Source organism: Seriola aureovittata, chromosome 4, assembly GCF_021018895.1.
Source record: "Seriola aureovittata isolate HTS-2021-v1 ecotype China chromosome 4, ASM2101889v1, whole genome shotgun sequence".
NCBI lineage: Eukaryota > Metazoa > Chordata > Actinopteri > Carangiformes > Carangidae > Seriola > Seriola aureovittata.
The window spans coordinates 11574072-11601047 of record NC_079367.1 but is presented as its reverse complement, the minus strand read 5'-3'; the positions used below and the strand labels follow the sequence as shown (position 1 = coordinate 11601047).

The following is a 26976-nucleotide window of genomic DNA, read 5'->3' as shown; positions in this document are numbered from 1 at the left end:
GTGAAATGCTGCAGTGAAGCTACATAGCTGAGCCGGTCCGAACACAGCTACTCAGAGAATCTGAGCTCTCGGCCCCTTCCTTCATCGTCTCCCACCCACCACCCACCACCCACCACCCACCACCCATCACCTTCCACGCTGATTAACCTTCCTCTCACCCTACACTTGGACCTGCTCTATCCCCCCCTCCCCCGTCCCTTCCCGCTCTCTCTCTCTCTCTCTCTCTCTCTTTGCACCAGCCGGTGAGTGAGCAGATTTCAGAAAGCATCCTGAGTGAAGGAGGACAAGTGGGGTGGGCCTCTGCCTACCTCTCTTTTCATCTTGCCTTCCTCTTTTTCTTCATCTGGGCGGGTCAATCTGTCTTTACTAGTTTCTCCAGTACCCATTTTCATTTTACCTTCTTTTTGTTGCTTTTAAATGTTGCATGCATGTGCTTGTTGTTCTTCTGTTCTGTTCTTGTTCTTCTTGTCCTTGCGTCCTTCCAATCTATTTTGTCCCTGCGGTTTGTGCTCCTGTTGTTTTAATGTCTGTCCGTCCATCCATCTGTCAGTGGGGAACAGTGACCATCAAAAGGTGAGTCCTGTCTAAAGTTAAGAGCTGGTCTGCAGTACATACCGATACACACACACACACACACACACACACACACACACACACACACAACACACACACACACACACACACACACACACACACACACACACACACACACACACACACGCTTTGGAAGTTAGAGTTGTAAGTACCAGACTCCAGTGCTGATATGTAATGAAACCAGTGCAGAACATGCTCTCTTGGTGGTGGTGAGATTTGGATGCTTGCAGCTTCATATTTTGCATTGTTGTGCAGATTTGAAGTTGGGTGTTAGGAGGGTGTTTTAAAATTGGCGATGTTTTGCATGATGTTGGCATAACTTTGGGAAGACGTTGGCTGGGTGTGGAAATGGTTTAACTAACTAAAATGTTAAAAAAGACTGCAAGGTCTGTGGGGTGTGTGAGTGTGTGCACAGACACAATGTTACAATGTCTTTCTTCTTCTTCTTCTGCTTCTTCTTCTTCTTCTTCTTCTTCTAAGTATTGTTTTACTATGTGTTTCACTGGCTTATATATTCACAAGAAACGTTAATTTAATCTTTTAATCTGATACAATATTATGTATTTAAGTGAATGAAATATGTCATACTACTTCCATCATTAACTGCACACTTTGCAATTTAATTGTTAAGTGTTTTTATTGTGATTTTTGAAAATGGATGTTAAATAATTACTTCCATAATTGTTCCTTGAATATGCAATGAAAACTATGAAATCTCGGGCTACAATTTTAATTTTTAAAGATGCCTAATTCCCACTATTTATTTACTTGAAACAGTTTTGCCAAAAAAAATAGATGGATAACATTTATTTTCTCACTTTGTGCCTCATTGACATTCTGTGCAGTGGCCTATTTTCCTGTAGTACCTATGTTGTTTTAAGCAATATACATTGGTTATAAGCTAGAGTGATTATCAATCAAAATTTCTTATGCCATATTTAGACAACAGCATTGCGTAAAAAAAAAAAAGAAAACACATATATTTGAATAAGGCCACTGGGCTCTGGGAAAAAAAATGCAGGGCCATCTGGAAAAAAGTTGAACCAGACTCAACTGTAACTGCAACACATTGCACTGTCATCTGGATCGGTGCACCACTGGCGGTCAAACATGTGCAAGCACGTGAAAGACTGGTTTGTAATGTGAACATTGTTTTCCTACTGTTGACCTTGCAATTGTTGCAATAAAAGCTAAAATTATTTTCAGCTATTTACAACTCTTGTAGAGTTCTAAAATCCTATTTAACAGAATTATGAAACTCATGGATTAATTACTCAAACTGACCCCTCTGGGTTGTATTGCATTATCTCATTATTATTAAAACAATTCACCCCCACCATCACAGCCATTGCATTGTTTTAATGCAGGGTTGTTTTTGGTCTGGGCTATAGTTCAGAACCAAAATGAATCCTGTTTGGCTGCAAAAGCTGAATATACATACTCTACATTCCCAAAGTCACCTCTGACTGATTCTCAGTGGAGCAGCTCCAGGTTGTCCTCCCTGATGAGATCAGCAACCAGGCTTAATGGGTTTGAGACTGCTTACTGCTCACATACATGCAATACTTGACTTGTTGTAGTCAAAGATAAAGCACATGTACAGCCAAAATTCTGATACTCTATGATACACTATGTTGGCAATATGACATTCTGTTAGAGTAAAGCAAAATATGTGGTACTGCCACTGAGGAGACGCAATGGTTGGTCTTACATGATGCACCAGAGGACATTTTGTTAAACTAAATTAAACGCCATAGGAGGTGAAAGATATGAGGAAGCTATAATAAAGTAAGGAGGCACAGTGGTGTAGTTGTTAGCAGGGTCACCTCACAAGAGGTTGTGGTGTGAAGAGTTCGAATCCACATGCTGACTGGGCCCATTAGGGAATTGCTCGGGTCTTGAGTTTGCACATCTATCCATCTCTTTGTCAGTTTTCTCTTACAGTGCAAAGGCATTACAATAGGTAAAGTGAGAACTCCAAACTGCCTTTCCAATATTTGTCAGTCCAGTGATAGACTGGTGGTGTGCAGTGGTGTTCCCTGCTTTGTGACCAATCTGATCTGGGAATGGCTCCAGCCCCTTGATGGTTTGATAAAAAAAAAAAAGAAAGTACAGACAAACAGATATTTTCCTAAATCATCTTTATTTAAAATACATAATGTAATGGCAGCTGCTTTTTCAGAGGCAGCACAGTGCAAGCATTAGTTTGGTGTCCACTAACATTTAAAGTGATACAAGAGCAACTATTCAGGGCAAATTTCATAGCCAGAGGTGGGAAACAGTGATGTACACCGATAAATCTGTCTAGAACATGATATTAATGTTTTTCTTTGTTTAATTGCCTCTGAATGACAAACAGACTAGATAATATATACAGTAGTGTGTATGACTTCATGTTAACAACAAAACCTTCCTGGTAAAAACTGCAAAGCAAATTTGTCCCAAATGTTTACGTGTCATCACCTTATGGGTCTATCACCCAAACCCTGCAACTTAAACATGCATGATCACACACAGACAGCAGTGTCTCAGGAAATGTGACAGAATTAAGGCTCTCCCAACCAAACAACTCTGTAAATGTCAATAAACTGCCACTTTATTTTTGTTCTTCACAGCATGATAGTTTCAAAGGAGTATTTGTAAGTTTTGCTATTGTTACATAGCTAACGTTAGCATTAACAGCTGTTTACTTATCAGGCTAGAAGAAACATTGCAAGTTCTGCATCAAATTTCTTTCCTTAACACACTAAGCGTTGTCTCCAGCAGTGAAAAGCAATCCTTTTTTTTGCTTCTATTCTATCACATCCTTTCTTCTATTGAATATACCATGCTAACCAGCTAGGCCCGGTCTTAATGTTTCGAAACCAAATCACCGTAATGTCACGGCTGCCCTGAAGAAGTAGTGCTCAGAGGGCATACTATAACCTCTTGTATTGTAAATGCAATGATGTCTGAACCTCTCGGCAAACCTGGGAAGTAAACAGCTGGTAATGCTAACGTTAGTTATGTAGCAATAGCAAAACTAACAAATAGCTCCTTTAAATTACCACTAGCTTTATCGATCATTACAGAGCAACACGTAATTGTGAATTTTATATTATTTTGATGCAAAAGATGCACTTTTGATATGTCAGGAAATCACACAATACATCACATTTAGTTTTGGAAAACATAGATTATAAAATCATAAATGACAAAAACCATTAAAAGGCCTAAACACAGACCTGTACACAGTTTTTTTTTATAACGATGTCAAAAATCAGCAATGCCCCAGCCACCAGATATGGAAGCACTATCCACCCTCCAATAGCTTGATGACACAGCTAACCAGCATGACACATCACAGGTAGCACAGACACAGCTGGCCTGTTGTAGTTAAAACATCATAGGACATTCAGAGATTAACAAAGCTCACATGCTATAACATGTAAAAGTGACATTAAATAGTGATTCAGTGTTTTTTTAAAGAGAATATATATATTTTGTAACATTCAAGGTGCTCCAACCAAATAAATGATCAAATAAGTAAGCTACTGATACATTTCCCATTTAACCATACAATCCCATGACATATTTCTGTTAAGACAGCCACACATTCCAATATACCATCTTGATAAGGTTAGCTTTATATGTGTTCTCCATTTCCTTTATATTTACATGCTCTCCATTATGATTATATTTAGGTGTCAATGTGTTAATGTGCAAAACAATATCTACAGTTATAAACACCACTGTTGAGGTAAAGGCATTACTTTGGAGAAAGAGCTAGGATATAAGGTTTAAAACCTGTATCCTTACAACGTTTAACATGTTAATCTGCTTTAAAATAGACACAAAAAAGTGTATTGTATCTAGGTGCCATGGCTTTAAAATGCATAAAAATCTCTGGTTCCAACTGGACTCTGGTTGAAATACGAGTAAAAAGATTTAGATTTTAAGAGCTTGTATGGATGTTTTTTCATGATATGAAATATATAAGATTTAGTTGTTTATTGATAGTTAACAAGAGACAAATTAATTATATCAAATTGCAACCAAATACCTCTGACACGCTATAAATGATATACACAAGCAAAATATATATATATGCATGTATCAAAATTAAATTAAAAATGAAAATCAGGTATCATAATATTTAATAAAAAATGACACCATCTTAAACATGCTGACTGACATTACTGTGGTTTTTTGGGAAAACTAACAGAACAGATTTTTCTCACTTTCTTTAATTACATTTTTCTTTTTGATATGCATTGTTTGACATGAATTCATGGCACTATATTACATTGTACAGGCATCATTTAACCAAAATAACATATTCTACTTGTTAGGTGGATACAACAACTACAATTTATAGGGAGACACTAACCAAACCAAACATTCATCAATAAGCTCTTCTCTGTCAGTCATAAATATAAACATCTTATATTTTAATTATGATCATTGTTTAGTATTACTTCCTAAATTAGTCTTTAGTGGGACTTGGCTCTTATCTGTGTGTGATATGGGTCATGGTAAAGGTTACTGTTGTTGTTGTGCTACTGTTGTCTGTGTAGGTCTCTGTTTAGGCAGCCTTTATTTAATTCTATCTCTATAATTATAAATACAGGCTAACATGAACATGACTTATATGATTGTGGGTGCAATGTGAGATTTTCACTTTAAATTGTCTTTGATATGTTTTTGACTCATGTAGTCAACAATAATTCACCTCATTTTATCTTGAACCTCATAGTCCTCCAGTTCCCGCTTTATTTGTATTGTAGGGAAATATTCTGAGAGGAAAGCTCAACACTGTCACTGTTTTTCCTATGCAGTATGTGCAAATGGTAGTACGATGTATTGCAGTTACAAATATTGCAAGTATTGTATGCTCTTAAAGAATGAAGACTAATTGTAACCCTTGCTAGACTGAACTGAAATCTGTGCCTGCTACTGCAACCTCTGTATCAGGTTCACTAACATGTCAAACCTTTGTACAAGGCCAGGCTGGATGATCAAGTACCCAGTATAGGGGTGGATGGTATAACCTATAATGACAACAATACATATATATATATATATATATATATATATGTATATATATTTGGCTATGCTGTTTGTTCTGAATTAAATAAATATAAGGTCACATGAAGTGCTCTGAAAGCATCTCTACAACTCACCACATTATAACCAATGCAGTTGCCCTTATTTTTAGAGCAAGCATACAACTTTTACACTAAAAAAACACTTTTGATTGTTAACTAAAAGTGAATGAATAAAAAAAAACAAATAAAAGACACAGGCAAGACCAAGAGATAATTGGATAACATCAGCTGCCCTTTGCACAGAAGACTTTCTGACTTATCACAGAAGAAAAAGCACAGGTGTAAATAATAAAATGATTAATGGCTGAACTCCATTTAGCTGCTTCAAGTTCAGGGTCCTGGTATTGTGCATGCTGACTCAATGTCACACCGGCTCTCTCATTCATTCATATAATTGTTCATTCTACACTTAGAAATTTAAGAAACTTGAATGAAAATAAATTTTGTGTTTCCAAAAACTAATGTTATTGGACTATAAATTTCACTTTTTCAAAATAAGACAATGTATTGTCACTACTTTTTTGTTCCATTGTGGGATTTTTTTGGGGGCACTATATAGTGACTACATTTTACACATACAAAGAAAATGGTGAAGGCTGAATATAGTGCACTATATACTAAATAGGCAGTGATTTCGGACACAGCTAGTGTCATTGACTTAATGGGACACTTGAATAAAACAGAGCCAGCATTTATGTGATTAGCAGTATCTGTGCTTTTCCTATTGTAACAAGTCATTATGCAGGGCAACTGTTTTTGCTATAAAAACCTCCATGCCTTTAAGGAATGTTTGAAGTTGACACCATTTAGACATGTAGACATAATTTCGCAAAAGCACATGTGGAAGGACACCACACATGCATTATGTCTGCAGCTATGTTAAGACATGGTACCCAGGGAAACATGGCATTAAGGCAATGGATTCACAGTATGTTAAACCAAAACACTTCACCCAAAACAAAATCCCAAAGCTGGACTGCAGCTGTTGTGAGACAGTGGAGCAGACGGCATCCCATCACACAACAGATACACACAACAACAACATCTGCTCTGCAGTGTGATAAGCTTTTAACTTCTATCAGCTATGAAGCTCTGCCTCTATAACCACTGTTAAGTTTAAATAGTCGGTTAATAATGGACTTGAGGCAATAAACAGTCCCAAAGCCCTGGACTGAATTGCTATTAAAGTTTGAGAGCTAAAATTAGAGGTTGGGATGCTGTGGTATTGTTGCCATTCCATATTCAAAATATACCATGGTATATGTTTAAGATCATACCGCCCAGCCCTAGCCTATAGTGTGCTATGAAAATGCCATCGCTTATCATGAGACCTCTAATGCTTATGCTTGATATTGACTTGTTGCTATGAAAAACTAATATGCGGTTAGTGGTTAAGCTGCAGAAAGTGTTCCCTGCTTTATTTCATGGAAAGAGACACACAAGATCTCACACAGACATACGGAATTAGGCACGCACACATAGACACATTCAGTACGCACGCTACACACACATACACACGAAGCAGCACACTTGTGTGCTACGGCACACACACACATGCAGAGGAGATGGAAGTATCAGTGGACAATGATTCAAGCAGTGTTTACGATAGATCTTCGGGAGGGGGGTACACGTCTGAAAGAAAACAGAGAAACTAGTAAAATGCTTGATAGATGCCCTTCTGCACCCATGCACGCACATTTGGCATACATACAGAGAGAAGATTACCATTTTTCTGCTATTCCTAGTGTAACATGCAACTTGCAAATACACCAATTTCCTGTCCTTTATGTTTGACTTCGACTGGTACTTTGCTAAGCTCTATGATAGACATGGTGTTCATGGCAGTCAACAACAACAGTCAAGACTGGTAGACATGAGCATGTATTTACCAGAGGAGGTGTTGGGGGTGAGAGCTCCACATTCTCCTGGATCAATCACAATTCCCAGCTATGGTTGTCTATAAATATACAAGAAGAGATGCCCAACATCATGACAACAGGTTAGCTTTCAGTCAATAGAGAGAAGTTTTGCGTAGTTTTGTAATTCAATTATAGAAGAGAAGGAAGGTGCTTCAGTCATAGTAATGTCTGAGCTGTGTGGTTTTTCTTTTGTGCAAATAATATTGTGGACAGAAACTGTTGTATATAGCAGGACTTCAGTCAATAAAACTTGCACTATAACACATCTTTTTCTTTAAATTGTTTAATGTAGAAGTAGTATCTGTCAGTGGGCCATCACTGACATGTTGTTTGAGTGGCATGCAGCAGATAGGCTTAAATTAAATCAGCAGTGGCATATGTTAGTAAGATTTTTTTGTAACTGCAACACAGTGATGGCATATCATAATCACCAGTGGAATATGGCAGTAAAAATCAGTATACACTAGTGGTATCTGCCAGAACTAAAATGACATTTTGCTTATAAATGGCATATGCCACTAGACCAGCAGCTGCATACTAATTGGGTGTACCATTGATAATTTGCTTGTGCCACTGAAACAAAAGTTGCATATCAATTGCTACTTATTGACCCTGGTCCTACTGACGATTTCTGATTGAGTACTGATTGATTGATTAAAGATTTTATGGTGAGATTTCTTACTTGGTTCCCTCCTCTGCAACACCCTCAGCCTCCAGTTTTCCCTCCTCCTCCATCTTCTCTTCCGAAATCAGCTCCTGTTTCCGGTGTCGACGAAGACATTTCACTACCACCATGGAAAGGATCAGCAGTGCCAATGCTCCGCCCACTGATGCCCCAATCGCAACTGCTATAGTTGAATCCCTCGGAGGGGGAACTGAGGAGAGGAGCGGGTTAAATATTTTTTAGACAAAGGATGGAGACAAGTGCAGTGCTGGCTGAAAGCTCTACTGGGCTGATTAAACAGAGTGGAAAGAAAGAAAGTGCTGCTGAGTTAGCCTGTGTCATATGCGTGAGTGTGTGTATGCGACTGTGTGCATGCGTTGGAGAGAGAGATGCTGAGGGACTAAGTTCTACCTCTTGTTGGTCATTAATAAGTAAAGAGCTGACTCATCACCACGAGGTCATCGTGCTTCAGGAAACACACAGAGTATGTTAGAATTATTGTATAGCATTTATCCTTAATGTACGGTGGCCAAGAGAGATCGGTGCACTCCAAAACACAATCAAATGATGCTAATTTTCACGTCCCTGTTGACAGCTCATACAGTATGTCATATTTAGAGTAAATGTCTTTAATAAGTCCATATTTTGGGTTCAGTTCTTTTCAGTCTTTAAATGTTATGTTATTCATTTTGTCCATTTGTAGCTTCTATCGACTTATACTGCAGCATAAACAGCTAATCTTGCCTAACAATTTGTCTTTTAGCGATATGTTGGTGCAAGTTTGGAAATTATTCATGAGCCACAAATATTATAAATGCTTGATTTAGACCCAGAAGATGCTTAATGTAACAGCCAATGAATGTTCTGCTCAAAAGGTCATCACATAAATAAAGTCTGTGAAAGAGGGAATAAAATAAGTGACACAGTGAGTCAATATTCACCCAAGACTAGACATCCAATGCTACATATTTCTCACTAGCACTCTACCTCAAAAATGCATGTCTGGATTAGTGTTGAGTTGCCCAATTAAAACAGTAAGTGTATCTTTAAGGAAAGGGTTAGGATTTATAGACTATTACAGTTTTGTATCTTCAGAAGTTAGGGTTAGTATCTTACGTTCAGTGACAACATTGAGCTGTATGACGCCATGTCCCTGGATGCGGTCTGGGGGGTTTCTCACATAGCAGTTGTAAATTCCCACATCCTCCACCTGGACGTCTGATAGGGTGATTGACAGATCATTCTTATCCAGGTTCCCAGCAAACATGACACGCTCTCCAAACCGGTCTGAACGCAGAGGCACCATCCCTTTTTTCTTATAGTATGTCATAAACTATGGAGTGAGAAAGAGAGAGAGAGAGAGAGAGAGAGAGAGAGTTTATAACTGGCTTAGAGATTTAAAATGTAGGTGCCCCAAGTTTTTGGGGTTTTTAATTATGCAAAGACTAGTCATTTTACCATCTCCTCTGTATCGTTGATTGATTCTTGGTAGGTCCAGTTCATGGAAAATTTGGTAGTATCCATCCTGTAGCAGGAAGTGAATGTGCAGGGGATTTTGACAGTTGTTCCATTCAGTGCATTAATGGAATTGACCACGATCACATCCATGCTTGAACAACCTATAAATAAAAACAACAACAATGGTAATAAGCAGCAACAACAATAAAATATCTCAGTGGTAAAGACTGAAACAAATTTGACAAAATATTTGCCATGACTAAGACCATTACTGATGCGTATTTTTACATCAGAAAATGATGGATCTCAATAACAGATTGGTAGATTGTGTTTATTAATGTAATTGTTTAAGACATATAAAAGAAGATAAATCTAAATACCGAAAAGGAAATTCCTTGCACAAGTTTAGGTATGGGGAGATGCTCCATGCCAAAAGTAAAATCACTAGTCTCTAGGTAAAGTCAATGGAAAGTAGAAATTGTCTTTTGAATTAGTCAGTGTGAGTCCAGGGACGTTCGATTTGTGACTGTAGTCAAAGTTGTGTAGAGCAAATGAAGTTCACACCGCCGATGTGTTGTATAGTGTAGTACCTCATTTAGCTTCATCTATAGGTTTCTGATTAAATACCCAAAACTAGGATATTTTAGAGCTTTGTGTTTAACTGCACATACTGCAAAACAACGTTAAGAAAAGAAGTAAAATGTGCAGTTCCTCAGCAGTTTAAACTTGCCAATACGTACTCTAATGGGGATGTGTTTCTCCATGAAACTGCTGACTGTTCTTCTGCACTCTCCACACATCTGGAGAGTGCTGTCTTTTAGGCTGACAGTCATTTGATGTGAATTCTTCAACTCACAGAACACATTTAAATGTGGCAAGTCCTGCAAGGTGGCTGTAGATCAAGCAACATTCCTGCCGTGTACTGTCTGTTCAAAACATAGCAAGCAGAAAGTAGTGTTGTTTGTTTAATCTATTAAAATCTACAGCAAGAGCCTATATTTCATAAATGGATTTGCATATTGCATTTTCCAAGCAATGGCTGTCAAGAGAAAGAACAGGCTTTTACACAAGTTTTCACAAGAACAACACTATTTTGGCTGGGAGCTTAAACATAATTTCTGTCTAGTTATGTGATGCTGCTTGAAAATGTGACATCCAACACAGGGATTTCAGTTTTAAAGTTGTTTTTTTTTTACATTGAAATGTAGCAGGTAGCGATTGAATTGTATTTTTCACCTTGAATTGGGTTATGTTGTAATTATGCCAAATTATGTATGTGGCATGAATTATATAAATTAAGGATATGTCAAAAATATGTCAAAGCCCATGTATGGAATAATATGGATAATCAGTGTAGTGGTGGCCATGATTCATTGTTTTTCACTGTATCATTGTAAGCAGGTTTAATGGAGCTATTTGTAAGTTTTACTATTGCTACATAGCCAACGTTAGCATTAACAGCTGTTTACAACTGTTTATTTGCAGGAGCTTTGGCCATCGTTGCATCTAGAAGACAAGAGGTTATAATACACCCTCTAAGCAGCGCAAAGGCTTAAACTCTACAGTGACTCAGTATCGGAAAGTGATGAGACAGGCCAACTGGGCTTGTTAGCATGCTAACTTCAGTAGAAGAAAAACAGTGATAGAAATAGAAGCAAAACCAGAGGGTTTATTTCCCCCACTGGAGACAGCTCTTGTTGGGTAAAGGAATGAAGTTTGAAGCTGAACTTGCAACATTTCTGCTAGACTGGAAAGAAAACAGCTGTTAATGCTAATGTTGGCTAAGCAACAGCAAAAACTTAGAAGAAGAGATCCTTAAACTCTCAGACTCAGATGAAATTGATGCCATATTTTCATTGTAGTATTTTTGTGTATGTGTTGCTTAAATCATCAAAACTGTGTCCTAAAAAACAGTTAAATATAACAGACTGATGGCAGTCAAATGTAACATTTCAGTTATCATGGATATGATTTTGATGAAACTTTGATGAAACTGGGGCATGATGATTTTTGGCGCTGTGATCTGGCATGAATGAAATTTGGCCCGGAAGCAGTTGAATTAAGTGCAGTTAGTGAGTGTCACTTATGTGTTGTGGGAATGTGATTTTTAAAAGCATGTTTTTATCAATTGAAGGAATATGTTTAACTTATTGTGTAAAGTGTATTCAAAGTAATTACAATCTCTGCAGTTGATTAAGTTGTCAGCATGGCAGGATAGTATATCTGGAACACTGGAAGAGAATCTCATCATCATGATAGGTTTTGTACAATAGTACCTAGAGACTCTGTTAGAAAAGTGCATAGACCTCTCCACTAAGCCACTTTAGGAAACATCTTGAGTTTAACATTCCAAAATGAAAGTCAAAAGCATACGTCTTGATATAACTTGAAATTAAATAAAAGTATTGTTTAGTTTCCTCCTCCCCTCTAGCATTATGTCTCCGCATGGGTTTACACTCCCCAGACAGAATCTCTTCCTCTCTCTCAGTGTGTGTGTGTGTGTGTGTGTGTGTGTGTGTGTGTGTGTGTGTGTTTGTGTGTGTGTGTGTGTGTGTGTATGTGTGTGATGGGACTCTGCACCATTCTCTCCTCTGCAGTCGGGTGTTTCTGGCTCCCTTCCCACTGCTGCTGCACCACTCCACAGGCCTGCCTCTCTGCACCACACACACACAAACACACACAGACACACACACACACACACACACACACACACACACACACACACACACACACACACGCACTTGCTACATCCCCATCCCCACCCACCGTCCATATGTATAATTTACACACACACACACACACACACACACACACACACACACACACACACACACACACACAAACGCACCAAATTTTCCATGCACACAGTTCACCACAGGCAGGTGTCTTGTGATGCAGCGAAGCACCTGTTTCTTGCTCTCTCACTCTCAAATAAACACACACATGCAAATTCATACATGTAATCCCACAAGGTGTGTACTGTCAGCAGTGAGCTAAGCATGCTAGCTGTGCTATGTCAATGTCATCCCTGCATACTGACCTATCTGTACATATAGCTAACACTGACACTTTCAAGCTGACACCACTGTCCCAGCCACAAACACACACACGCTCTATACACATATGTGCCTTTGCTTCTGTAAGTCGTACAGAGATATACGATGTGAAAAACAGTTTGATACAGGTCCTGCTGACTCAGCAGTCCTGTGGATGGTGAGAAAGAGAGGCAGATGCAGAGACGGAGAGAGACAGAGACTTGCTAACAGATGAAATACTGCAGTGAAGCAGCCTCATGCGACTCCTCCCTCTCTCTGCCCCTCCCTCTTTCCTCTCCCATCTTTGTCCACCTCTCTTGCTACCTCTCACGCCTCTTTCCTAGTACCTCTTCTGTCTGACCCCTCTACTACCCTCTATATTACAGTTTTTCTGTCTCTCCCCATCTACGCTTTTCAGCACTCCATGCAATTCTCTCTTACGTCCTTCTTTTTTCCTCCATTGTTCGCTTCTCTCACAAGGTCAATGCAGAAAAAAAAGGCAAAACGTAGGTAGGTCTGTTACATCATCCTTCCCTGCCCTCCCCATTCCTCTTTTCCTACTCCGCATGACCACATTTTCATTAGGCTTTACATATACATGTAATCCTATCAGTTTTAATTTAAAAGAGCTGGTGTAACAAGGGTAAAGCCTATTTGCCTGCCTCACTGGTACCAGATGGTACTGCCAATCATTACAACTATGAGGTAAAAAAATATAATGTTCCAATTTGTATTTAAAAAAAAAAAAGGGAGGCAATAAACAGTATATGGATACCTGAGTCAGAGACCTGAAGACCAATTTGACAAAATCACTGACAGCATTCTTTGAAGGTTTCTTCTGAAAGTGATTTAAAGCTGCTTTAAGGGCACAAAGGGCTGCAGCCAAGTATTTAGAGGAGGTTCCAAAACGATAATTTACTAGGACTGAATACAAGCCCTAAAAGCACCACCACTTGCATGTTCTGGTGATGAAGATGATTCTTACTGTATTTAAGGTATGATAGTTACAGGTCCTGAGTGGTTTGATGGCATAAATGCTGGTCTTGAGTGGGTTGACAGTTCAGGGTTATCAAATGGGTAACCTCCTGCTTGATAAGTTTGTTTTTTTGTCCTATCTATAGAGTGCTGAGCAACACTAAATGGTGGCTGCTGCTTTACCTCCTTCAGAACCTGCCTCTACAGTACAACCCACTCTAACTGGGAGCACTTGTAAATGTCATGTGTCCCCAGAGTCGTTAGCTTAATGATGATTGCACCACAAGGAGTTAGGCCATAACACCAGATGTGCTCTCAGATTGCTTGTTGAATTTTTTTAAGTGCCAGGCTGCAGTCAGGGGGACAGAGTCTGATGAAGAAGAGCTGGATGTTTGGTTTTCTATGCCACAGGTAAAAAAATGATGTGTGTTGGAGGTTTGTTAGTTTAGAGAGAGACAACGCATTGTTTGTAACTCACTTCGCTTCAACTTCACCGCTGTGATGCCAAGTATAACAGCTGACAAATTCCAATTGTCCATTTGGTATTTTGGCAGCTGTCCACAAATTCGAATGCAAATGGGAGGAAAGAGAGCAAGAAGTATTGCTCAAGCAGCACAGAGCATTGTTTTTGCTTTTGCCTCTTAACACCAGAAGAAGACTGGCGCAAACGTGAATCATTAGTTTTATATTTGCAGCTTTACCGCACAAATCTATTTTTTTGTGGCTGATATGTTGACCCCTGTATGCTGTCTTTTAAATTCTTGCAGTTCTGGAATTGTTTAGTTGTGATTCAGTTGTGTTCTGTTGGGCTCAGCTCTACTGCCCCCTGCTTTGGAGAAAGTAGCACTGCATTCTGCACACTGCACCACGCTACCCTCAGGTGCCAGAAGCGGGGGCAGTCAGAAATCAATACAGCTCCCTACAAAAATATAACATCTGTCAGGGATTCATGGAGGAGTTGCAGGAATCCTGTGGGATGGAAAAAGCTTTTCTCTGATTATGTAATGACTAGACTGGGATAGGGATAAAGTTATAAACACAAACAGTACTATGTGAGCCTGCAGAATCTTTGTTTGTTATCGATATGTTACTGCAATATTAGTGTTGAGTGAACACCGCTACATGTGGGAGACAGGGATGCATTATCCAGCATACTGACCTTATTTCACCATGCTATGTTACAGGCATAATAACTGCACAAGCCCGTACTCCTTTTAAAATCTCATTTATGATCAATACTGAAAATACCAAACAAGGAAAGTATTGACCAGACTGAGTTAGAGTTGAAAGGAACTTTGCGTTCCCTGTCCTCCTCTCCCCTCCAGTCTTTCACTCTTATGCATTATCGACAGTTGGTCTACTTATAGCAGAGTCACAAAGTCTGGCTGCTTTAACATACAGTACATTTTAAACCTTCAAGAAGCACCTACAGCGTTTGAGTTGAATCTACATCTGGAATCAGACGTACACAGATGGACATAAAGGTACACTAAGGCCTCTAGTTTTGATGGTGGTAGTGTTAAACATTATCAGCAGAGTAAACTCAATGTCAATGAACATCAGTTAAGTTTCAATTCATTGTTCACCAAATTTCACTTCAATTTATATCTCCTGAATGGGAATCTGAAGAGAAAACCTGGTTCCATTGACATCTAAAAAACAAGGAAACATCAGCAGCTTTCCTTTTTTGCTCATTTTCTCTCTTAAGTGATTTGTTTCACAAATTCAGTTTTTAACACATTAGAAAAATTACTGAAGTTTATAATTCTGTACTAGAGAGGTGAATATACTATAATATAGTGGGACTGCAGGGGGAAAAAAGTGAAATAGTGATAGTTCAATACAGGAATGCAGGTGAAAAGTGCAAAAGAAAATTTAATTTAAAAGGTTTATTGTTAGATAATATATAGCTTTATATATACCCATATAAACCTTTTTACATTTGGAATTGGCATGAAATTAACTGTAACTTACTTCTTTTATTAACAACCAAGGATTTGCTACATTTCTTTAAACTATATGTCTTACAATGCTAGTTTCTCAACTGTTGAGGAGGGTATCTTAAGAATGTTACTCTTATTAAAGGAGTATTAAATCATAGGCTAGGATTAATGTTTTCAAGATAAAACTACACTTCTTCTGAATGGCATGTTGACACCGTGGGAAGTGTACTTCTATGGAGAAAAGGCACTGCTGGGATTCGAACCCAGGATCTCCTGTTTACTAGACAGGCGCTTTAACCAACTAAGCCACAGCGCCGGTGGTTGGCTCCCACTTCACAGATATATCTTTCTGCTGGCTAGAGTCCAAAGTCAACTGTTTGGAACATTAGAAAAAACAAATGTAGTTGTTACATTAAAGTTTTGACTGAACTGTGGCAATGCAGTGCGCACATGCAAAGTTTGCACTTTGGCTTGTTTGAGGTCCATGCCAGTGCATTTAGCACTGGGCTTACATGCCCTCTCTTCTAAGTGTGCTGCTGCCCTCTAGTGCCTCTCTGTGGTAACTGCAACCGTGTGGTTGCAAAGGAAAGTTATAATACTAATGGGCAGAAGGAATATAACCACATAGTCCATTGGAATACTACCCTGCCACACTTTGCTACAGTTAGTGCTCTTCTGATAGACAACCCACAACAGAAAAAATGTAACCATAATTACTATCAAACTGCATAACTGAGTGACTGAGTGCTTTCTCCTCTGATTTAAATGCCCAGAAAGGAGTGTTAGTGTGTGTGTGTTTAATGGAAATGAGTCTATAAAATGCTGCCTTGTGAGTGGCAGAAACTTTTGTCCTTGCTCCCACGTGTGCAGTGCTGCTTTTACTGACCTTAGTTAGTTGACCTTAGAGCTCAGGGTCTGGATCCACATCTTTTGTCCAGACATGAAGCATAGGGGCATATAACAGTCTAAACTTTTAATACATATGAATATATATACATTTAAAATTAAAGAAAGTTACAGTCGACTAATGGGTCCAGATATTTGAGAATGTAACAAGATTTTGTTTTTGATACCTCAAAGTGATGATGCCTATGAAAGATGTATTTTTTTTAAAATGTATTTTATGTAATATTCTTTAATTTGGATAATAACGCAGCTAACAAATACGAATTGAAGAGGAATGTAGTAATCTTTAATTTTTAATTTAGCAAAGGCTACATTGTGTTGAAAAGAGAAAGAAAGGGGCAACCATCTTCCCAGCAACAGTAAACTTTTGGGTATCTATTTTCAGTTGGCATAGGTGAAGAAGCCAAGGGTGCTGACACCATCTAAAAATACACTTGTGTGAGCACTCCTATATAATTACCCAACCAATGAACTGCAACATTCAATGAGACAAGAAGACAAAAGGACCAATTGGAGACAAATTTCAACTCTATTTCCCCAACTCCATTAGCTTGCGTGGTATCAAGCTGGGCCAAGTATTTCCTCACAGTCTCACTCAACCCAAAATTCAGTAAGCTATGGCTTTGAAGGGACAATGAAATTGGATGAAAATTAAATCTCCCAAAATATGCCTGATATTTTTTCTCCTTTATTTTTACATGCTTGAAAATGTAGTCTTCAATGATCGCCTTGTGGTGTAAATTACATAATAACTGTAAATAAAAATTCAGATGCTAAAACCATCAAAGATAATGAAATGATCCCACTCCTCTGCCCCTGCCATACCTTTCACTCCCTAACTACTAACCCTCTGGTTCAACCACTGAATGATCTCTCTCCCAGCATGATGACTCTAGCCAACATTATCTTTCCTGCTCAGGCTGATAATCTCACCTTGGCTGGGATATGACACCCAGTGAAGAAGGACAAAACCCCACAATAAAATCGTTAAGTTAATTTGACGACTTACCTTCATTAAACTCAGTTTCCCAAACTAGTGTGCTACTATTATTTCGTCAGTAAGTTGGCATCAGGCGGTGGTGTCGGTCTCTGCACAAGAAATGATCACTTACTAATTTCCCTTATCAAAATACCAGGAAGATTTCATTCTTGTTGAGTTTTATGAGTTTTTTGTTGCACATACATGTTACAGTTTTGAAATTGACAGGAAGTGGCTTTACTGTAGCATTTAATTATTTATTATTCAATTATGCACACTGCTGGTTGGCCTTTGTTTGTAAATCGGCTGGAGAGCACTGGTTTTATAGTAAGGCCCATCTGAATTTGTGCAATGATGCTGTGGGTTTGATCAGATGTGGGTCACACTGTGGAAGCGTGTTTTGATCTGTGAATTATCATGAACCAGTGTGGGCTGGATATCAACCTGTTCACATCTGCTCTCTGTTTCATGCGTTCATGTAGAAATCCATAGACCTATTACAGGTGACCACATATGTAGGTTTATAAGCCTGTTACTGAATACATGGCCTATAAATATCTGCAGCACATTGTTAGCACCTTATTACCGGCCTATTTCTATCCATCTCTCACAACACGGAGTCACAGAGCCCCAGAGTACACTATGGTTCTGTTTGCAGCCGAAGCCAATATTTATTTTTATGTAGTGCATCATAACGCTGTTTAAAGGTTGTGATACAACAGGGCGCTCATTTAGCTGTCAACACAAGCTAAACAGAGACGTATGAGGAAAATAAGACCTTACAGAACTAACACAACTGATCACAAATCAGCTTTGCTAAAAGTCTTGGAAGACGGCCACAACCGTCTTGTTTTAATGCACGGTCTGATCAAATTGGCTAAATGCGGGAACAGCCTACTAACAATTAACCGAAATCATCTCACATTACACCCATTACCGCCTCCTCTCTCTTCCTCTCTGTCACACACACACACACACACACACACACACACACACACACACATATATATATATATATATATATATATATATATCGAGTCTCATAAATGACAGGAGAATGCCTAAGAGTGGAGCAGTGTGCGAGGGCTATCATCCAATCGAGCTGTTGATCCGCGTATCAATGTAACAGAGCATCATCGCTTCGATGACTGTTTTTGTTTCTTACCGGAGAGCGAGAGCAGCAGCAGCACCGCGCTCAGCAGCTGAACGCCACAGCTCCTCTCCTGCGCGGGGGAAGACATTTTCTCTCCTTCTGTTTTTTTTCTTGTTATCTCTAGAAAAAATATATATATATAGAAAAAGAGAAGCAGGTCTGCTCTTAGTGAATGCGTTAAAATGCTAATAAAACCCTGTATTTTTGTTTTAGAGGCAGGACATGGCTGGCAGTGTCTTTAGCCTTATGGCGGTTGATCTTGTGGTTGTCGGTTTTGTTTGCGATTGAGAAGGGAGGGCAGGGGGGGGGGGGCACTCCAATAAGAGGGAGGCTGTCTCCCTCACAGATAAGGTGTAAACAAATGACTTATAGGGATAGTAGATGAGTATACTAAAGTATACTAAAGAGCAATGAATAAGATTAAAACAGGAATAGATAAAATGGGTGTAAAAGTGAAAAGTTGAATGGAAAAACATCAAATGTAGTCTACTGTTATCTTCCATACAAAATAGGCTACGAGGATCACAATGCTCTGGTGGATGTCATTCAGTTTATAAATTACTTTAAACCTAGTTTTACAGTTCTGCACTGCAATTTCTTTTTATTAGTGGTTAATATATACATTGATACTGATATCAGCAATAAGCTAAAATACATTGCCACAGCTGATTTATGAGTTTATCTCTGTGTGTCATGGAGGTGACTGTGACCATGACAAATCTTAAGCAAACTGAACATCTATGTAAAATTTTGGAGAGATGTGTTACACAGCATTCTCCGCTACTATCATCACAGCACTAAATGACAGAATATACAGTACTTCAGATACCCTACATGTCCTTCCTTCCATTAGAGCTCCAGAGCACTATTGAGTCAATGCCAAAGACTACTGATGCTTTTCTGGAGACTTGTGGTGACCAAACAAAGGCATTTAATAGTCGTTTTTACTTTAATGTGTCACTTTTGTATATATACACGTAAATCAAGATGACAGGCATATTCATATCAATAAAGGATCTCGTGTGAGCAATAACTGTTGTATGTCGGAATTTTCATGAATCAAAACCAAATAAGATTTACCTTTCTGATTAAAAATAAAAAGTAACAACACCAAAGTAAGCATACGTTTTGGGTAAGTACAACACGTGTATGGGTGAGGAGACCTTACTTGGAGAAACCAGACTGCCATGCAGCCAAACAAAAAATTAAACAGACCATCCCAAACTCCCTCCTTTAATCCATTCCCCCATCCATCCTTCCTGGGAGGGAGGAAGGAGAAGAGGATACTGGGAAATAAAAGAGGCAAACACTAACTGGTTGTCACATGTATTACCTTTTCATCCCCCTTTTCACTTGTTACTTAGTGGAGGCAAAGAGGGTAGAGGATAGAGGCAGAGGAGAAGACTCAATAATTCCTCTGAGCAGACTGGTAATCTCAGCTTTCAGAAAAGTGGGTGATGTAAGGATAATGGAATGAGGAGAGGAGAATTAGAGAAAATGCCAAGACAGGAAGAGAGGAAATGTAAGCGGCAAGAGGGACTTGGGATGGAGAGTGGTTTGAAAACATTAAGTCATTTAGAGCAGAGAGGAAGTGGAGGGGGAGGGTGGGCTGGTTGCCAGCCATGTGGTTAGCATAACAACATTGCTGACCACAGTGAGAAAGAGCTTTCAAATTACTGTCACAGCAGTGTTGTAGACCATCTACTGGCAGGTCATCCACTAGCTTAAACATGCATTTAGACAGAGGGTGGACACAAGAACAAAAATACCTACTCTAATCCAATGACCCTGCAACAAATGGTATCGAGTTCTGTGTAATGCTGCACAAAAATAGTAACATATTATTGCCATGAAATGCACACATTCAGGTTCCCTAGTCAGTGAATCCTTTTCATTTTGGACAGTGCCTCAGGTCATAAAGTAAATTTTGCATGCATTCTTTCTTCAAATCATTTTGTGTGGTGGTTTGTAATAATCTTTTGGAGCTTCTAGTAGTGGCTTATTTAGTCTTTTTTAATATAATTTGAAATGTTAAGGATAAATCTGGTAGAGTAGAAACAATAAAAACTTCTTACAACAGTTACTGTGTCTACATTATCGGCAAAAATCTCATATCAATCCTCTTATTTTAAGTCTGTATGAAACTCTACTGTGAGCAGAGTGTTTATGGTATATGGTTATAAGTGTTGGATGGCACTGTTTTGTAAAATAATAGTACATTTTTTTCCACTGTCTGGTACTGGCTCAACTCGACCCAACTCTACTTGCCTTTTTTGGTTTACCGTTGGGCAAATGATGATGTCACAGTAACTTTGTGCATCATCACTATAGTAACGACGCTGCATTGAGGGGGTACTATCTGCGGTAGAAAAAGAATTAGCTGGTACCCAAAGCAAGGAGAGTGGAGTAGAGTTGGTACCACGCTGTGGAAAAACAAATGTTTCTTTTAGCCTGGTTGGCAGGGCTGCCACTGTCACTGTCCATGGTGTTGAATGTATCTTATGACTGTGTCACTCTCCATGGTGATGAATTTCACCACTCAGTGTAGAGAGCCTTTGCCAGCACTTATTCTACAACACCAACCTAACCAATGAAATTGAAAATTGAACCACTGACATGAGAAATAAAAATACAACTAACTTTTGGCTATTAGAGTAAAGCAAATCAATAAAATAACACAATAATTGTTCTCTTTCTCTCTGTCTCTGTCTCCCCTGTCTTTCTGCAGTGAGAAGAAATGTACTATAAAGAGTGCTCCTTTGTTGCTAGGCAGCAGGGATGTTGTATAAGAGTGCATCCTGCTGACTGTTGCTGATTTTATACAGACAATCAGAGGTAAGAGGTCTGTTAAGATAATAGACTCTTAAGGTCTCAGATATAGTGGTGGGCAAACAGGCTCTGCCTGTAAAAAACAGCACAAGTTAGAGCACAATTTAAAATCATAATTCAATATCTCATTGAAAACACTTTAGGTCAGTGTTTTATTTTGCAAATAGTTTTAATTGGTATACCAATAGTTTGTCTCCTTTCCAGGATTCAGAAATTATTTAGATTCATCAGCAGATTTTTTATTGTAGTGGTTTGAGGTTTTTATCTTCTAAAGATATATGAGAAAAAATATATATTTATGATTTTGGTGAGCTGACTCCTTAAGACAGTTATCTCTGACAGCCACTACTGTATGAGCCAGGATAATAAATTGCATAACACTTTAAACCTGTGATAATGGCATATGCCAGAAATATTCACATCAGCATTCCATCATAGTCAATCAACCATTTCCAATCAGGTAAATCCACTGATTAGCAAATTTAAAGGGCCAGTCTGTAGGCTTTAGTGGTGAGTTTACAGATTACAACCAACTGAATACCCGTCCCCTGACCCCTCCCTTTCCAAGTGTGTAGGAGAACGTACAGTGGCCTTGACAGTGACATAAAAAGACAAGCCCTTCCCTAGAGTCAGTATTTAGTTTGTCCATTCTGGGCTACTGTAAAAAAAATGACGGTTCAACATGGTAGTCTCCATGGAAGAGGACCTGCTCCAGGTGTAAATATGAAGGGCTCATTTAAACTATTTTCAAGTGAGTTCATATTATGCTAATATTCTATTCAATTTCTGCCAATAGATCCCCCTAAATCTTACACACTGGTTCTTTGCAGCCGTCTGTATTACATATTTTATAACTTTTTACTGTAATGAAGGTTTCAGTTAATCCATGTCAGTTCGTAAAATTCTCCAGATATACATATGAGTTGGGGTGGTTCAATTGTCAATAATAAATGTATTATCTGAACTACACTGGAGAAAAACCCACTCCATAGTATAAATAATGGAAGCCAGGCACAGCTGCCCCTTTTTACTCCTGTTAGTAGTCTGCCTGCAGGGCTGTACAGATAAAATGTACATGGGTATATTTATTGTGATGTTAACCTTGAACACTAATTGCCAGTACCCCATCATGTCTTTTTGAAAAATCACAATTAATAGTATAAAAGTATCACAAAACCTAGCCCTAGTTTATCACCAATATTATTTACAGTTTAAAAAACTTAAAACTGGAAAAGTTTGATTTTACAAGTTCACACAGAAGCACCTAAATTGCTATTAATTTTGGTCTTTGTGGAGCTAGACAATCTAATCTGGGGAAAATGAGAAGGGTCATTCTGGCCTCCATCTCCACTGGACCAATCATGGACGATGTTCTGCAGCCAATCCAGGACCTGATTTTGTCTGTAGTAAGTATATGAGAGGTAAGCCATGGCACACTGTCTATTCTTTTAACTCAAAACCCACCTCTCTGCACATTAAATAAAAGACACAGCTATAATCCATTGCTAGTTTCAAAGTGCTTTGTAATAATTATTCTTTTTTTTCTGCCCTTGTGTAGTCAGTGTTATTAGGACAGCACGCAGTCACATGCAATCGTCGTGCTGAAGATTTTCCTGTTCAGTTACACCCTGAATCAGGGCAGATAAAATTTTGGGACTGCTCACTCACAGATGTTGAGATTTCATCACTAATCCCACAGAGCTTTCTTCTCTGCGGCCTGAGGAGTTGAGAGGATGAGAAAGAAGAGCAATGCCGAAGAGTGAGAAAGTCATGGATAGTTGGTTGACTATATTATAAATAGACAGAAAAGTACATAGTTTAGATTAGCATTAAATCAAGTACTTTTTATTTATTTTGTACCTTGTATGCAACACAAGTAAAATGAGCTATGATAGTTTAACCATGAGTATGTTGGTCTTAATTATTTAAAAATCTGACATGGTGATTACAATACATTTAATCTTCAGTAAAGGTAAATAAAACACGGTTCCTTCATGATTCCTTTGTATATATGTAGGTGAATATCCGCAAAAATGCAGAAAACACACAGAGAACATAAAACAGCCTGAAAAGTACAACTGTAGATGTTTTTCTCACTGGATCCAGAAGAGGGTGCTGTGACTCCATGGTTCACACAGCCATGCTTTGGAATAAAACTGTCATAATTTAAACATTATTAATTTGACTTCTTTCTGAACAAACTTACCCTACAAGTTTTCCTCAGCTTATTAAGCATCAGCATCAGCATTCAAGCCAAAGATAAAATGCTCTTTTTACACAGTGAGTTAGTTAATGATGGAATTAAATTTGGTCTGGGGTAGTTTTCCCTAATGAATGTACTTTTCATTACACTTTAAACTGGTCACATTAGAGGAGACTTAAAGGCATTTTCTCGTGATAACAAACACAAATAGATGTGGAAAGTCAACTGTAGGCTATTTGAGGAGACCTGGTGTATGTCATTGTTTCAGTTCTCCATACTATTATCCAGTGAGAAAAGGAGAAAATTGAGGAACTTTTCCTTTAACATTATTAATTATTATTATCATCATCAATTATTAATATGACGGGTTTTTTTTCAATCAGAATTTTGATCAAAAGTATAATTTTTTTTATTTAAAGTGTATATTTTTTCTGGACAAAGCACAGACATACAGACATACAGAAATCTTGCACAAAGATTATTTCCACACATTTCTGTCAGTCCCCTGAATATAGACGTACGGAAGCCCAGGAGTGACAACAAAGGTGCAGGTATGATAGTACACTGATGGTCCTCCAAGTAAGCTCAGAAGTCCGCTGACGTGCCACTGGGACACAAGCTCCACTGAGTTTGATAGGAAGTTTGATTGACAGCTCTGTTCTCCTGCCTCCCTTTCTCATCATGTCTTCCACACACGTCCGTCTTGTCCCTCGCTTCTGACACCCCAGACTCTTTGATCACTCATGTTTGTACTGCACTGCAGAGAAGTGCTGAAGACTACAGCGAGAGGAGGAGAGAAATATAAGGAAAGGGGAGGATAGGGAGAAAATATTCCATCTCTTTGTTTTTCTCTCTGTGGCATCTTGCCTTGTGGGAGTGAAGCTCTTTGAGGGGAATTGGAGAACTTAACACTGGTGTGTGTGTGTGTGTGTGTGTGTGTGTGTGTGTGTGTGTGTGTGTGTGTGCATGCGTATGTGTGTGTGTGTGTGTGTGTGCGTGTGCAGGAACCCGGGAGACCATGACAGCGTCTCTCTTGTTGACTTCTAAAAGTCCTCCAGTGGCCTGAGACATGATGCTGTGCCATGTCCTCAGATAACCAGAAGGATTTGAAGACAAAACACCAAGAAGAAAAGCAAGAGACAAAGAAAAATAGGAAGGAGGAAGGACGTGAAAGTAAGCTAAAAGAAAAGACAGTTGAATAGACAAAAGTTACAAAAAGTACAGGAAGAAAGAATTCATTAGAGCCAAGTGTACAAGTGAGACACGGTGCAAGAGACAGAAATAAAGACAAATGAGAACAGAGGTAAAGGGGATAAGACAGAGGTAGAGAAATGATAAAAGTATAGATCTTCAATGGGATAACAAGGAGACGTGTCATTCATCTGTCAAGGTGACAAGAAGTACAGCTGACACTCTCCGTCACAGAAGATGCCGCTGATTTATTGACTTTGCGTCTCCCTGAGTTCAAATTGCGGTTAACTGCTGAGCTGTGGCAGCGTCCTGCCTGGGCGTGGCTGCAGAGGCCTTTTAAGTGAAATAAAACACCACCACAAAGTCTTAATTTATTCATGGGCCCAGTGGGACCAGTTTATGGTGATTATTCTGTCTGTGTAGAGGGCCTGCAGTGACACAGCAACTCCATACCCCTGGCTGTAACATAACACACAGCTATAAATCCAAGACACAAAGGTACAATACAATTATGCAATATGACCGCATCAACACAGCATATTGATAAACACACACACACACACACACACACACACACACACACACACACACACACACACACACACACACACACACACACACACACACACAGGCCATGGTGGTCTACTCAGCCATCGGTATAGCCAAAGACTGAGCTAAGAGACAGAGAGGAGAGGGAGGCATCTTGGCTCATGCTAATTTAGCTAACTCACGCTAAGATTGTGAAGAACTCAGTTACAATGTCATGATTTCCTATTGTAGTTATTGTGGTAATTCTCATTTATGTTTTGTTTTTTCCACCAAAATCTCCAGATTCCCATCCACAATTCTGGAAAACAATCTGACTTTCCAGTTTTTACTCTTTGAATTTTGTTTACATTCAGCCACATGACATGTATCTCTGCTACCCAGGACTCAAATCTGATTGCTTCTGCCTCACATTTCCTTAGATTCAAATCTTAAACCCTATTCCAATCTAGCACTACAGAGCTGTAAGGCACCTGAAACAGTTTGGTAACTGTTACCCAAAGCACCAGAAGAATAACTTTTTAGCCATTTAACAGTTTAGTTATAACAGGTTACAGTTAAGTAGCAAATAAAATCAAATTCTAATCATTGTACTTTGCATGATTTTTATGTCATTTTGTTGCAGGTTTTGTTGTGACCATGACCTTCCTGTGTCTCGTCAGTTTTATTTAAGTACTTCACATACTTGTGATCAGACCTGGGCTCGTCACACTACTTATAATTTATGTAGCCTATGTCCTTACAGTAAACCCACATAATCCTGGCTTTTTATTCATATCAGGTCTGTGTTATGTGCTGAGACATCACTAGGCTTAAACGCCTGTGACTTTCAGTCTGTGACAGATTTAAAGAACTAAACCTTGTTAAACAAGTGGGATTTGTTTAGGAAATGGGGTAACTCGACAGGAAAGCAAAGTATTGGCATCTGGTGTTTGGTCACATGAGACTCTAAATGTTTTAATTGGTTCAACAAGAGTCTGCATTGCAATAAAAAAAATAAAAAAAAAGTCATTGTGTGTGATATCTTTAAGTCAGTAATAGGAGCTAATCTAAGGTATTCTGCCTGAGATTTCAATATTGATTTAGTAACATATCTGTGAAAACAGTAATTTACTGTAAAATATGTAAGGAAAGCACTACGGATTACACTGAGGCTATCATCAGATCCTGCGCAGGTGTGGAAACAAAGCGGAGGGATGATAATATCTTCCCACACCATGTACAATATGAAACCAAGGAAATCCTTACACCAAACCATGTCTGAGTCTGACAGTGGCAGAACAAGTACCTAAAATCTCACATGAAATCCCAGTAGCTACTTTCATTCTTCCTGTTCCTTCCTGTTTGATAACTTCTCTTATGGCTGTATCCCTCTCTTATTAACAGCTTCTCTTCTCTTCCCTTCCCTTCCCTTCTCTTCTCTTCTCTTCAAGCACGGGATAGTAGCGGCTCTAATCAAATATGCAGGTCACCGTTTGTGCTCCATTCGTTTAA

At 38.8% G+C, this 26976-nt stretch overlaps 1 protein-coding gene, 1 long non-coding RNA gene and 1 other non-coding gene across 7 annotated transcripts; 1 reads left to right on the top strand and 2 right to left on the bottom strand.

Annotated features, from left to right (window-relative positions):
- The first annotated feature begins 257 nt into the window (after positions 1-257).
- Positions 258-26976, top strand: LOC130167925 (uncharacterized). Of its 4 annotated transcripts, XR_008827342.1 has the most exons (4): positions 258-573; positions 21442-21548; positions 22843-22963; positions 23101-26976. It is a non-coding gene; the product is annotated as an uncharacterized LOC130167925 (long non-coding RNA). The 4 variants fall into 4 exon arrangements; XR_008827343.1 differs by having other exon boundaries at positions 22843-26976; XR_008827345.1 differs by having other exon boundaries at positions 22839-26976.
- On the bottom strand, positions 2719-18973 carry scn2b (sodium channel, voltage-gated, type II, beta). Of its 2 annotated transcripts, XM_056374467.1 has the most exons (6): positions 18726-18973; positions 9723-9883; positions 9381-9597; positions 8283-8475; positions 7571-7638; positions 2719-7313 (listed from the first exon to the last, which is right to left on the bottom strand). In XM_056374467.1, the coding sequence occupies exons 1-5, from the start codon at positions 18799-18801 to the stop codon at positions 7629-7631; spliced, it is 657 nt and encodes a 218-aa protein (XP_056230442.1). In that variant the 5' UTR covers positions 18802-18973; the 3' UTR covers positions 2719-7313; positions 7571-7628. The 2 variants fall into 2 exon arrangements, with proteins under 2 accessions (XP_056230442.1, XP_056230443.1); XM_056374468.1 differs by lacking the exons at positions 2719-7313; positions 7571-7638 and having other exon boundaries at positions 8279-8475.
- Positions 15918-15991, bottom strand: trnat-agu (transfer RNA threonine (anticodon AGU)). Its single transcript has one exon. It is a non-coding gene; the product is annotated as a tRNA-Thr (tRNA).

Bases quoted from the DNA above. Each gene is read 5' to 3' on its own strand.
- scn2b (XM_056374467.1), bottom strand. From the start codon at position 18,801: ATGTCTTCCCCCGCGCAGGAGAGGAGCTGTGGCGTTCAGCTGCTGAGC. The intron at 9,884-18,725 runs GTAAGAAACAAA...TTTTATTTATAG, and splicing joins GCTGCTGCTCTCGCTCTCCG to GTTGTTCAAGCATGGATGTG. The intron at 8,476-9,380 runs GTAAGATACTAA...TCCTCTCCTCAG, and splicing joins GCTCAATGTTGTCACTGAAC to TTCCCCCTCCGAGGGATTCA.